Source organism: Mesoplodon mirus (assembly GCF_964341445.2).
Source record: "Mesoplodon mirus genome assembly, chromosome: 4".
Lineage (NCBI taxonomy): Eukaryota > Metazoa > Chordata > Mammalia > Artiodactyla > Ziphiidae > Mesoplodon > Mesoplodon mirus.
The window spans coordinates 35,890,671-35,904,070 of NC_138979.1; the positions used below are offsets into that span (position 1 = coordinate 35,890,671).

Sequence of the window (13,400 nt, forward strand, 5' to 3'; positions counted from 1 at the left end):
AAGACGCAGACAGGACGGGTCAGGAAGCTTCCGGGACAGGATAGATTCGAGGGTGCAAGGTCAGGTTTTTATAAAGGTTACAGCTGACCTGCCGGGTGCGCGGAACAGTTCAGCGCTAGGTGTTTCCCCCCTGGTTCAGGCAGCCCCGGGAATCGGGGTCAGGCTCTAGGGTTTCCACGTCCAAGCCAGACACAGTGGGCTCTGGCTACTTGGGGACGGGCAGCCTTTAGGTGACAGAGCTGGACCGGGCTGCGGAGCCGGCGGCGGTGCCCCCGCCGCACTCGACATCGCCTGCAAGCGCCGGGGCGGCCGGTCCCACGTCGCGGGTGTTGAACCCCGGCCGCACTCGGCTTCCCGGCCCCGGAGGCGCCGCGCTCCCTCGCCACCCGAGCGCCCAGGCGGGTCCCCGCTGCCGACTGGCGGCGGGGCAGGGGAACGGGGGTGGGGGGTGCCCGAGGGCGGAGGAGGAGGCCGCAGCGTGGTCCCCGCTGCCCCTCGGGCGCCGCTGGCCAGACCCCGAGCCCCACCGGCCGCCTGGTTTTGCATAACCTCCTAAGGATTTGTCAGCCAGATGTGACAAGATTGTCGAGCAGAGAATGAAGGAGGAGATCTGATATTAATCAGTGCATAGCTCGGAGCCAAACTTTCTCAAATGCGGTGTAGAAACATGTTCTTCTCATTTAAGGCATCTCTTTGTGGCTGCGGGGCTGCCACCGGTCTGACTTTGACAGTTAAATGGAATGCCAACTAGCAGCCTTAATTGTATGAGTAAAGTTGTGTGTATTGTTGGGGGGAGGATCAGACACTCTAAGGTTCAGTAATGTCCCCTAGTTTTATGGCCATGCTCACCGCAGTCCTCTGAAGACAGGGCATTTAAATCGGGCCAGACGCGCCTGGTCCCAGCCAGGCCTCTGCTGTTAACACTTAAGGGGCCTAAAAGAGGCCCCATTGGTGTCCTGGGAAGCCCTGTCTCTCTCTCTCTGTGTGTGTGTGTGTGTGTGTGTGTGTGTCCCATAGAGTAGATCTAGAAAGAATTTTTTTTTAATATATTCTTCTCATCGAAGCAACAAAGATTTTGGTTGGACAGTAAGTGAATTGAAAAACAACATTTAGCATATCTTTTTTTTTCTGGTGTCCTTTTATTCCTTGCTGTTTTAATTTGATATTGGATTCCATGGGATCTTTTCATAAGATTTCTTAGACTGCTTTTTGCAAATACATGCTTACGTGTTAAAACTTGTTCAGTGATAAATATACTGACTTCTCAGCTGTCCCCAAATCTGTTGATATATATTACTAAAATTTCATTAAAATTGAATACGTCAAAATAAAAATTTTGTGCATGATGTAAAAGAGCATTACTTCAGATGTTACAGATTGTCCAGGATTTGATTTTTGCTTTAAATAGGTGTAAAAAGATAGCCACAACTTTTGCTCAAATAAATTTTGATAAATAGCTTTATCTTTTTTGTCATACCTAAAAGAATAAGGTGTGAGTCATTATTTGATTTCTCATCTAAAAAGTTTGCTAACTTTAATTTCCCCCAGAAAGTGTTACTGTTTCAACTCAACTGTTGGTTGAACATGTTCTGTTATAGAAGAGGTGGTGAAATCTTAGAACAAAGTACTGCTCATACTCTGGGAACTCAAATATGTTCAGACATCTGCATAATTTAATTTAGAATATCACCTGTACCCATAGTTCCTATTCCCTTCAGAATAATAAGGATTTAGCAGTGTGCCACTTCTTCAGTCAGACAGAGAGAGTGGTTAGTTTGAAGTGGTTATTTGGCTGTTGACATCTACTGGGACGTGGAACGATGATCTGTTTGCTCTGGTTATAATTCACACTAGAAATGTTAATGAAAATGGAGTAATTGCAGTGAAAGCATGAAGTTTACATAGAGGGTTATCTTTATTTTATTTTAATTTTTATGCCTCTCCCATGGATCAGTTAGGCCTGTGTCCCAAGCCCATGCCCATATTCTGTACCTCAGAAGCATCAGCTTGGAAAGAAGGATGAACCAACCCATTGGGTGAGAAAAGCCATATCGGTTTCCCTGTGGAACAAGTAATAATTGTCCTTTAAGCATACACTTATTATTTCTGAATGCCTATGGACAAATATAAATGGGAAAACGTTTTAAAAGTTTAGTTTGTCAGTAAAATTAAACCACAGCATATGGGGTGAGGGGCATAAGTGTCTTCTAGCTTTTGTGTAGGCTTTAGAAGTTGTTTTGACAGTGGCCATTAAAGAGTTGCCCTGAAGGTTCCACAAGGTAAATTACTTGCAGGAGGAGCATGCTTTACCCCAGGGTGAATTTTCACCTCTACAGACGTCATTTAGAATGAGTTACTTTTGTCAGAAACAGTCCTGTTTAAAAAGAACTAAAAATATCTTAGCTAAGGTGAAATCTCAGTGCTAGAGTCAATAAATTTTCTAAATTACTTTATTCTGAGTATTCTGTAGATTTTTAAATTTTATTTATTTAGATATTTTATTTTTGATGACTTATCTGAGAGATATTAAAGCTAACTGATTCTGCACAGAAGGGGCATCTGGAAAGGGTTGTTTTTTCGGTCTTTTTTTCCCTTTTAAATCGGTTTCCACCTGAAAACCTTATTTCCTCTTATCTTGTCATTCTTTGAAGCCCTTTTTCCTAATTCTGGAAGTTCCACGATTCTGGTGCAGCCCCATTTCTCTACTCAGACACACGCCTATTTTATCCAAAAAGGTGGGTCTAAACAGTGCAGACCTGCTTCACCAGGGTCCAACTTGGGGCCTTCTCAAACTTCGCACAAATAAGCAAACCAGCTATCGCTGTTCCCGTCCACACATGGACTCATTATTATAAACCAGCCTAACATATCACAAGAGGACGCTGCCTTGGGGGTTGATAATTTCACTCAGCTAATGTGAGAGAAAAGAAAAATGGACAAATAAAATGTTGTGAAGGCCAGATCCAAACAGCCTATGTGGAGGGAAGTGGTTGTCTCAGGTAAAGTTAATTCAGGCTGCTAACTTTTTTCATAGAGTTATGTTAGTTTGTCTCCTCTTACACATTATTTGTGTGATCCTTCAGTACATGCTAGCAAACATAAAAATTATTTTCCAGGTCTACATCAGCTTCCAGAAGCATTGTCCTTGCTCTGTAGCCCTCTGATTATTTCTTTCGTTATTCATTATGAGGATAAAATTTTTATACAGACAACTCTCTTTCACGATACCCCATGCTGAATGTTAAGACAGTGATCAGGATGTCATAAGTGAGTCTGATCTTTTCTTTTCAAAAATTTCAATTGGAAAATCTAGGGGTTTTTTTACACTTCATTTTTAAAATCTAGTTCTCCCTAAGTCCCTAAAAGAAATATTTGCAAAATTTTACTTAGCAATGTTCATAATGTCATTGTCATTTTACATCAGCAGCAATGGTGAAGTTACATTGTTTGTATAGTTGAAATTATCCTGAAATGTAAATGTCTTTTTTTGTTTTGGTTTTTATTTTTTTCCTTAGGCTGACTGTTGTATCCAGAAGTTCCCTACATGTACAGTTAATGTCCTTTTGTTTTATGTTGTCAAAGTTTTCTGAAGATTACAACTGAGGTCTCTGAAACTTAGGTTATAAAGGAAAAAAATGTCTCCATATCATTTATATACCTGTATAGTTTTTTTATGTTGTTGTTAGTTTTTTTAAGAAGAAATGTTTGGTTTGGTTTCTAAGGTAGGATTCGCAGATTTTTCTACTTTTTATATTTTCTGTTTTTAGAACTAATAATTTTAAGGAAAGAGGCACAGCTGTTAAATTATTTTGGCACAGAGTTTATACTTTGATTTATAGAGATCAAAAGAACAAGTATTTTCCCCATCTCCCTCTTTGAACTAAGCAGCAAGAGAAAACACTACAAGTGCCTCATGCATACTTTCTACTAACAGGTAGACTTGGCCCAACATCTGTTCCCTGAGTTCTACCTCCCACCTGCCGTTTCTCTGCCAGACCCTTCTCCACCCTCTCCGTCTTCTCTGACCGGCCTCTTTTCATCCCCATCCTTGCAGCGAGAAACCAGATTCTGTCAGTTCTCCTTTAGTGTCATTTTTATGTTGCAAATGCTACCTGCCTGGTTTCTGAGCCTTCCCAGGGTCCCCTCTTTCAACCATGCTCGTGATAAACGGTGTCTTCCCATTGTTCAGAACGCTGATGGTTCCATGAACCCAGGAGACAGACTCATGGCTGCCCATCTGGACAGCACCCCCCGCTTTTTGCCTTTCTCGGTCGGCTCTTGTTGCCCATGACAGAAATCTGTGCTCTGTGGCCCAGCCTCCTGGTCTTGACAGACATGTACAGGGTGAGCCTTCTTACGCCTAGGACTGTGGCATTTCCTACATGCATTGCTGAGAGCATGCCTGCTGCCTCCTGGAGAAAGCCTCCTCTGGGCTCTCTGAATAACACTGCTCTCTCCCTCTACGCCGTCTTACTCAAAACTAAAATTTGGGGGAGAGGTGGAGTCTTGATTTATTTTTTTTTCACTTTTGTTTGTTTGTTTGTTTGTTTTTTGCGGTACGCGGGCCTCTCACTGTTGTGACCTCTCCTGTTGCGGAGCACAGGCTCTGGACGCGCAGGCTTAGCGGCCATGGCTCACGGGCCCAGCTGCTCCGCGGCATGTGGGATCTTCCCGGACCGGGTCACGAACCCGTGTCCCACTGCACCACCGGGGAAGCCCCTTTTTTTTCACTTTTTATTATAGAGTATTTCAAGCAAAATTGGACTAGTTTAATGAAGCTTGGTGATATGTGCTTGGGGATTCAACAGTGATCAACTTTGGGCCAATCCTGTTTCGTCTGTTTCCCCTACCCATTCTCCTCACCGTCACCAACACTAAATTCCTTTGAAGCAAATCCTGAGCATTCATTCATAAATACTTTAATATGTAGCTCTAAAATAAAAGGCTCTTTTGTTAAGAGAAGCAATATACCATATAGCATCTAAAAATTAACAATAACTATGTAATGTCATTAAATTTCTAAAGTGTTCAAATTCCCTTGATTGTCCCTTTAAGTTTATATTATCATTGGTTTGTTCAAATCAGTATTCAAGTAAGGTCCATAAATTGTGTCTATTAATCTATAGGTTTACTTTTTTCCTTGCAATTTATCTGTTGAAAAACCTGGGTCATTTGTCTTGTGGAGTACTCCCCAGCCTGGATTTTGGTGGTTGTTTCCTCGTGATATCATGTAAACATTCCTGTATCCCCTATACCAAAAGGCTTGATCTAATTCAGATTTGAACTTTTGGGGCAAGAACACCCCATATGTAGTAGTATGTATCCTCCAATGCAGAGGCAGGTGACCTAGTTGTTGTCTTTTTCATTAAGAGTTGCAGAATGCTGATATTCTAATTCTTCATTTGTTTATTTACTGGAATACTATAAAGAGAATATTTGCCTCATCAGTGATTTGGTTGCCCTGAACTACAATTGGTATGATAAAGGATACATGCTTAATTCTTTCCCTTTGTTTAACATTTTTTGGTTCCATAGCATCCTCTAAAGGGGGCCAGTGAGTTTTGCATTTGTTTTTAACTGCCTTATGAATTGCTAGATTTTAATGTAGTAAATGACTCACACTGCTTTTTAGCAAATCATATTTTCTGTTCAGCAATTCTTTTTTAATGAAATTTTTAAAGTGTGTATTTTGTTGTGTGACTATGATACAATACAGCAATTTTTATTTATTTAATTATTTATTTATTTTTGGCTGTATTGGGTCTTCGTTGCAGTGCACGGGCTTCTCATTGCAGAGGCTTCTCTTATTGCGGAGCACGGGCTCTAGGCGCGTGGGCTTCAGTAGTTGTGGAAGGCGGGCTCAGTACTTGTGGCACACGTGCTTAGTTGCCCCGTGTCATGTGGAATCTTCCCAGACCAGGGCTGGAACCCATGTCCCCTGCATTGGCAGGCAGATTCTTTTTTTCTTTATTTTTTTAATTTATTTTTTTATACAGCAGGTTCTTATTAGTCATCCATTTTATACACATCAGTGTATATATGTCAATCCCAATCGCCCAATTCAGCACACCACCATCCCCACTCCACCGCGGTTTCCCCCGCTTGGTGTCCATACATTTGTTCTCTACATCTGTGTCTCAACTTCTGCCCTGCAAACCAGTTCATCTGTACCATTTTTCTAGGTTCCACATATGTGCGTTAATATACGATATTTGTTTTTCTTTTTCTGACTTACTTCACTCTGTATAACAGTCTCTGGGTTCATCCACGTCTCAACAAATGACTCAATTTCATTCCTTTTTATGGCTGAGTAATATTCCATTTTTTATATGTACCACATCTTCTTTATCCATTTGTCTGTCGATGGGCATTTAGGTTGCTTCTGACCTGGCTATTGTAAACAGTGTTGCAATGAACATTGGGGGTGCATGTGTCTTTTTGAATTATGGTTTTCTCTGGGTATATGCCCAGTAGTGGGATTGCTGGGTCATATGGTAGTTCTATTTTTAGTTTTTTAAGGAATCTCCAAACTGTTCTCCATAGTGGCTGTATCAATTTACATTCCCACCAACAGTGAAAGAGGGTTCCCTTTCTCCACACCCTCTCCAGAATTTGTTGTTTGTAGATTTTCTGATGATGCCCATTCTAACTGGTGTGAGGTGATACCTCATTGTAGTTTTGATTTGCATTTCTCTAATAATTAGCGATGTTGAGCAGCTTTTCATGTGCTTCTTGGCCATCTGTATGTCTTCTTTGGAGAAATGTCTATTTAGGTCTTCTGCCCATTTTTGGATTGGGTTGTTTGTTTTTTTAATATTGAGCTGCATGAGCTGTTTATATATTATGGAGGTTAATCCTTTGTCCACTGATTCGTTTGCAAATATTTTCTCCCATTCTGAGGGTTGTCTTTTCACCTTGTTTATGGTTTCCTTTGCTTTGCAAAAGCTTTGAAGTTTCATTAGGTCCCATTTGTTTATTTTGGTTTTTGTTTCCATTACTCTAGGAGGTGGATCAAAAAAGATCTTGCTGTGATTTATGTCAAAGAGTGTTCTTCCTATGTTTTCCTCTAAGAGTTTTAGAGTGTCCAGTCTTACATTTAGGTCTCTAATCCATTTTGAGCTTATTTTTGTGTATGGTGTTAGGGAGTGTTCTAATTTCATTCTTTTACATGTAGCTGTCCAGTTTTCCCAGCACCACTTTTGAAGAGACTGTCTTTTCTCCATTGTATATCCTTGCCTCCTTTATCATAGATAAGTTGACTGTAGGTGCGTGGGTTTATCTCTGGGCTTTCTATCTTGTTCCATTGATCTGTGTTTCTGTTTTTGTGCCAGTACCAGATTGTCTTGATTACTGTAGCTTTGTAGTATAGTCTGAAGTCAGGGAGTCTGATTCCTCCAGCTCCTTTTTTTTCCCTCAAGTCTGCTTTGGCTATTCAGGGACTTCTGTGTCTCCATGCAAATTTTAAGATTTTTTGTTCTAGTTCTGTAAAAAATGCCATTGGTAATTTGATAGGGGTTGCATTGAATCTGTAGATTGCTTTGGGTAGTATAGTCATTTTCACAATATTGATTCTTCCAATCCAAGAACGTGGTATATCTCTCCATCTGTTGGTATCATCTTTAATTTCTTTCATCAGTGTCTTACAGTTTTCTGAGTACAGGTCTTTTACCTCCTTAGATAGGTTTGTTCCTAGGTATTTTATTCTTTTTGTTGCAATGGTGAATGAGATTGTTTCCTTAATTTCTCTTTCTGATCTTTTGTCGTTAGTGTATAAGAATGCAAGAGATTTCTGTGCATTAATTTTGTATCCTGCAACTTTACCAAATTCATTGATTAGCTCTATTACTATTCTGGTGGCATCTTTAGGATTCTCTATGTAGAGTATCATGTCAGCTGCAGACAGTGACAGTTTTACTTCTTCTTTTCCAATTTGTCTTCCTTTTATTTCTTTTTCTTCTCTGATTACCATGGCTAGGGCTTCCAAAACTATGTTGAATAATAGTGGCGAGAGTGGACATCCTTGTCTCGTTCCTGATCTTAGAGAAAATGCTTTCAGTTTTCCACCATTGAGAATGATGTTTGCTGTGGGTTCGTCGTATATGGCCTTTATTATGTTGAGGTAGGTTCCCTCTATGCCCACTTTCTGGAGACTTTTTATCATAAATGGGTGTTGAATTTTGTCAGAAGCTTTTTCTGCATCTATTGAGATGATCATATGGTTTTTATTCTTCAGCTTGTTAATATGGTGTATCACATTGATTGATTTGTGTATATTGAAGAATCCTTGCATCCCTGGGATAAATCCCACTTGGTCATGGTGTATGATCCTTTTAATGTGTTGTTGGATTCTGTTTGCTAGTATTTTGTTGAGGATTTTTGCATCTATATTCATCGGTGATATTGGTCTGTAATTTTCTTTTTTTGTAGTATCTTTGTCTGGTTTTGGTATCAGGGTGATGGTGGCCTCATAGAAAGAGTTTGGGCGTGTTTCTTCCTCTGCAATTTTTTGGAAGAGTTTGAGAAGGATGGGTGTTAGCTCTTCTCTAAATGTTTGACAGAATTCACTTGTGAAGCCATCTGGTCCTGGACTTCTGTTTGTTGGAAGATTTTTAATCACAGTTTCAATTTCATTACTTGTGATTGGTCTGTTCATATTTTCTGTTTCTTCCTGGTTCAGCCTTGGAAGGTTATACCTTTCTAAGAATTTGTCTGTTTCTTCCAGGTTGTGCATTTTATTGGCATAGAGTTGCTTGTAGTAGTCTCTTAGGATGCTTTGTATTTCTGCCGTATCTGTTGTAACTTCTCCTTTTTCATTTCTAATTTTATTGATTTGAGTCTTCTCCCTCTTTTTCTTGATGAGTCTGGCTAATGGTTAATCAATTTTGTTTATCTTCTCAAAGAACCAGCTCTTAGTTTTATTGATCTTTGCTATTGTTTTCTTTGTTTCTATTTCATTTATTTCTGTTCTCATCTTTATGATTTCTTTCTTTCTGCTAACTTTGCGTTTTGTTTCTTCTTCTTTCTCTAGTTTCTTTAGGTGTAAGGTTAGATTGTTTATTTGAGATTTTTCTTGTTTCTTGAGGTAGGCTTGTATAGCTATAAACTTCCCTCTTAGAACTGCTTTTGCTGCATCGCATAGGTTTTGGATCATTGTATTTTCATTGTCATTTGTCTCCAGGTATTCTTTGATTTCCTCTTTGATTTCTTCAGTGATCTTTTGGTTATTTAGTAACGTATTGTTTAACCTCCATGTGTTTTGTGTTTTTTACATTTTTTTCCCTGTAATTGATTTCTAATCTCATAGCATTGTGGTCAGAAAAGATGCTCGATATGATTTTAATTTTCTTAAATTTACTGAGGCTTCATTTGTGATCCAGGATGTGATCTATCCTGAAGAATGTTCTGTGTGTACTTGAAAAGAAAGCATAATCTGCTGTTTTTGGATGGAATGTCCTATAAATATCCATTAAATCTATCTGGTCTCTTGTGTCATTTAAAGCTTCTGTTTCCTTATTTATTTTCATTTTGGATGATCTGTCCATTGGTGTAAGTGAGGTGTTAAAGTCCCCCACTATTATTGTGTTGCTGTCGATTTCCTCTTTTATAGCTGTTAGCAGTTGCTTTATGTATTGAGGTGCTCCTATGTTGGCTGCATATATATTTATAATTGTTATATCTTCTTCTTGGATTGATCCCTTGATCATTATGTAGTCTTCTCTTTGTCTCTTGTAACATTCTTTATTTTAAAGTCTATTTTATCTGATATGAGTATTGCTACTCCAGCTTTCTTTTGATTTCCATTTGCATGGAATATCTTTTTCCATCCCCTCACTTTCAGTCTGTATGTGTCCCTAGGTCTGAAGTGGGTCTCTTGTAGCATATATATGGGTCTTGTTTTTGTATCCATTCAGCAAGGGCAGGCAGATTCTGAACCACTGTGCCACCAGGGAAGTCCTTGTTCAGCAATTCTTGACCAATCAAGGTGTCTGACTTTTTTTCCCCAGTGAAGCCATGTGCTCCCCTAGAGCAGACACTGAGAGTTCCTCATCTTTGTATCTCCCTGAGGCTCCCCACTGTTACCTGTACATGGTAGATGCTTTAAAAACAAACAATGACCCCCACAAAAAAAAAACAATTTGTTAAATAAATTGGTTTCATTTTGTCAAACTACTAATGGAAGGTGAAGGCATGATGAACATCTGGTCCATGTGTAATTCTCCAGGTGGGCATCAGTCCAGTGCTGCCAGCAGCAGATAAGCTACCTCACACAAAAGGACCTCATGGGTTTTCTTCTCCCTTCATCCCAGTTGTCCTGGGACACCTGGCAAATGATGTTACCATTTTCAGAATCCTAGTTGTACCTCTGTGCTTTTGCATACGTTAGAAAAACAATGAAAAACTTAATGAAAAGTGTAAGAAGTTAGAGAAAAATGAGAGGAGGGAAGGTAGGGAGCAAAAACAAGAAAAAAAGCCAGTTCTAGTAAGAGAAGTTAGAAGTATAAAATGTGTGTTAAGAGGCAGAGTAGCTCCAAAGAGCAATGGGGTAGAGACCTCCCGTCCTTGAATCAAGCATTTTCCCAAACCAGGAAGTCTTACTCTGCAGCCACAGAGAGAATGGGAATACAATTTCACTGGAGATGAAAAGAAAGTAAGTTCTGTCCCTACAAGCTAAGGGTGGTCCAGCCGCTTTAGAAGATGTTTTATATTATAGATGGGCAGTTTTTGATATGCACTGTAGATTTCCAGAACTCAAACATATGAAAAGCCATTGTCTATATTCAACATTTAAAAATACAACTTGGAAAAACCTGAATCATTTTTATTCTAAAGCTTGGTGACTTTTAAAAAGTGATTTGTGATTTAGCTGACTGGGTCCTTTGATTTCAAGTTGGGAAATTATGATTCTCAGAACTGAGAATCTGACACAGTCTTAGAATCTCACATTTAAGAGAGGACCATAGACTCTAAACTTGGCCTCAGTGATCTCTACTAGTTAGCAGTTTTTCACATGATTTTTATGTGTCACTCTCCACGGTCGATAGGAAGATCAATGTGTAAATTAGGAACAGCATTTGGCTGCTGGTAAAAGAGCTCCTTAATAATGGTTGCCATCCTTTCTACTCAGCCATCCTTAGGGCTTGACTTCGAGGTTGACCTCAAGTTTGCATCCATGAGGTCCAGCCATCGTGTTCTTGTTCCAAGAAGGAGGAAGGAGGAAAGGCAAAGAATTCCCCCAGCTGAGTCAGCTCCCATTTATTTTTATTTTTTTAACATCTTTATTGGAGTATAATTGCTTTACAAATGGTGTGTTAGTTTCTGCTTTATAACAAAGTGAATCAGTTGTACATATTCATATATCCCCATATCTCCTCCCTCTTGCATCTCCCTCCCTCCCACCCTCCCTATCCCACCCCTCTAGGTGGTCACAAAGCACCGAGCTGATCTCCCTGTGCTACGTGGCTGCTTCCCACTAGCTATCTCTCTTACATTTGGTAGTGTATATATGTCCATGCCACTCTCTCACTTCATCCCAGCTTACCCTTCCCCTTCCCCATGTCCTCAAGTCCATTCTCTACATCTGCATCTTTATTCTTGTCCTGCCCCTAGGTTCTTCATAACCTCTTTTTTTTTTTTTTAGATTCCATATATATGTGTTAGCATATGGTATTTGTTTTTCTCTTTCTGACTTACTTCACTCTGTATGAGAGACTCCAGGTCCATCCACCTCACTACAAATAACTCAATTTTGTTTCTTTTTATGGCTGAGTAATATTCCATTGTATATATGTGCCACATCTTCTTTATCCATTCATTTGTCGATGGACACTTAGGTTGCTTCCATGTCCTGGCTATTGTAAATAGAGCTGCAGTGAACATTGTGGTACATGACTGTTTTTGAATTATGGTTTTCTCAGGGTATATGCCCAGTAATGGGATTAGTGGGTCATATGGTAGTTTTATTTTTAATTTTTTAAGGAACCTCCATACTGTTCTCCATAGTGTCAGCTCCCATTTATAAGGAGCTTTCTGTAAAGCTCCACCCAGCCACTTCTGCTTGCACACATTGGTCAATCCTTAGTCCCCTGGCCACCAAAGGAGACGTGGAAATTAAGGTTCCTTTACTAAGGCAGATCAGGCAAAGGATATTGGATGGGTGTCTGTAATTAGTAAGCATGGTGCAGCTTTCTCATCTCATTATTCTCTTAATACCAGTGGAAAGCTTACCAAGTATCAGGCCCAGTGCTAGCCACTAGGTATTGGTTTTGAGTTTCACTTTTGTTGCCTCTTTAGGGAATGATTCATTATAGAACAACTTTTTGGAGGTTTTTATCATGGGTATTTTTGGTAGCTCTGTCTGTGCAGAGTCAGATCACTAGAGCCCAGAGGACCTAAGATCTTGCTTGTTGTAGGCCTGTTAGCAACAACAGTTTCACTGTGCTAATCGGTCTTTTCAACTCTCTATCTGTATATCCTCATTAATATGACTAATAGGCCTCTGAGATAGGCAGGAACACATATCTAGCCCATTTTATAGTCAAAGACTCCAAGGCATGGAGCTGAAGGTTATATGGCTTAACAAAAAGTAAGACATAGACTGAGGACAATCATAGATTGTACTACCTCTCAGTGAAAGATGCTCAGTGTGATGAGGCAGAAGGAGTTTAGTCTCCCCAGCTCTGCCTCCAGAGGTGTCATTTTAACAGGCAAATCATATTAGTTTCATACTTTTTTCAAAGGCTTACTGTTAGACTTAGGACAAAACCATGCTCCTTGGCCTGCCCCACAAGATCCTTTGCACAGTGGTCTCTGTCACCTTTCTGACCCTCATTTTCTACCATTAACCTTACTAACTCCACTCCAGCTACCCTGGCCCCCTTTCTGTTCCCTGAGCACTTCCAGCCTCTTTTATGCCTCAGAGCCTTTGCATTTACTCTGCCCGAAACACTCCTTCAATCTCCAGTTCTTCACTGGCTCCTTGCCATGCCTTAGGACTCAGTTCAAGTGTCACCTCCTCAAAAGCCTTTGATGATGACCCTGTCTAAAAGGCACTTACCACTACTCCTGCTTCTCCATGCCACCCAGTAAAATTGCTAGCAAAGCTTTCTGCTTATTTCTTCAATAGCACTTACCTTATTCTGAAAAGGTATTGTTTGTTTGTTTACTTGTTTATTCTGTCTCTCTCTTGTAGAATATAAGCTCCTTGAGGTCAGGGACCTCATCATTCTCGTTCAACACTTTAGCCCCCAGAGTTTAGAATGCCTGGCTCATAAACACTCAGTAAATATTTATTCAATGAATGGGGTTTCTTTACCATGTGGAACTTTAATATCCTTATAGTTTCTGTCGAGATTAAATGAAACCATAAATATAAGTGCAGTTAGTACCAGATACTGGTAATT

At 40.0% G+C, this 13,400-nt stretch overlaps 1 protein-coding gene across 1 annotated transcript in view; it reads left to right on the forward strand.

The window, feature by feature from the left end:
- Window positions 1-652: 652 nt before the first annotated feature.
- Window positions 653-13,400, forward strand: part of BNC1 (basonuclin zinc finger protein 1) — a gene marked incomplete at both ends in the record, with an annotated part of 29,662 nt that continues 16,914 nt past the window's right edge. The window contains one exon of the mRNA XM_082619610.1: window positions 653-730. Coding sequence (XP_082475736.1) covers window positions 653-730 — 78 coding nt within the window. The remainder of the gene's footprint in view (window positions 731-13,400) is intronic.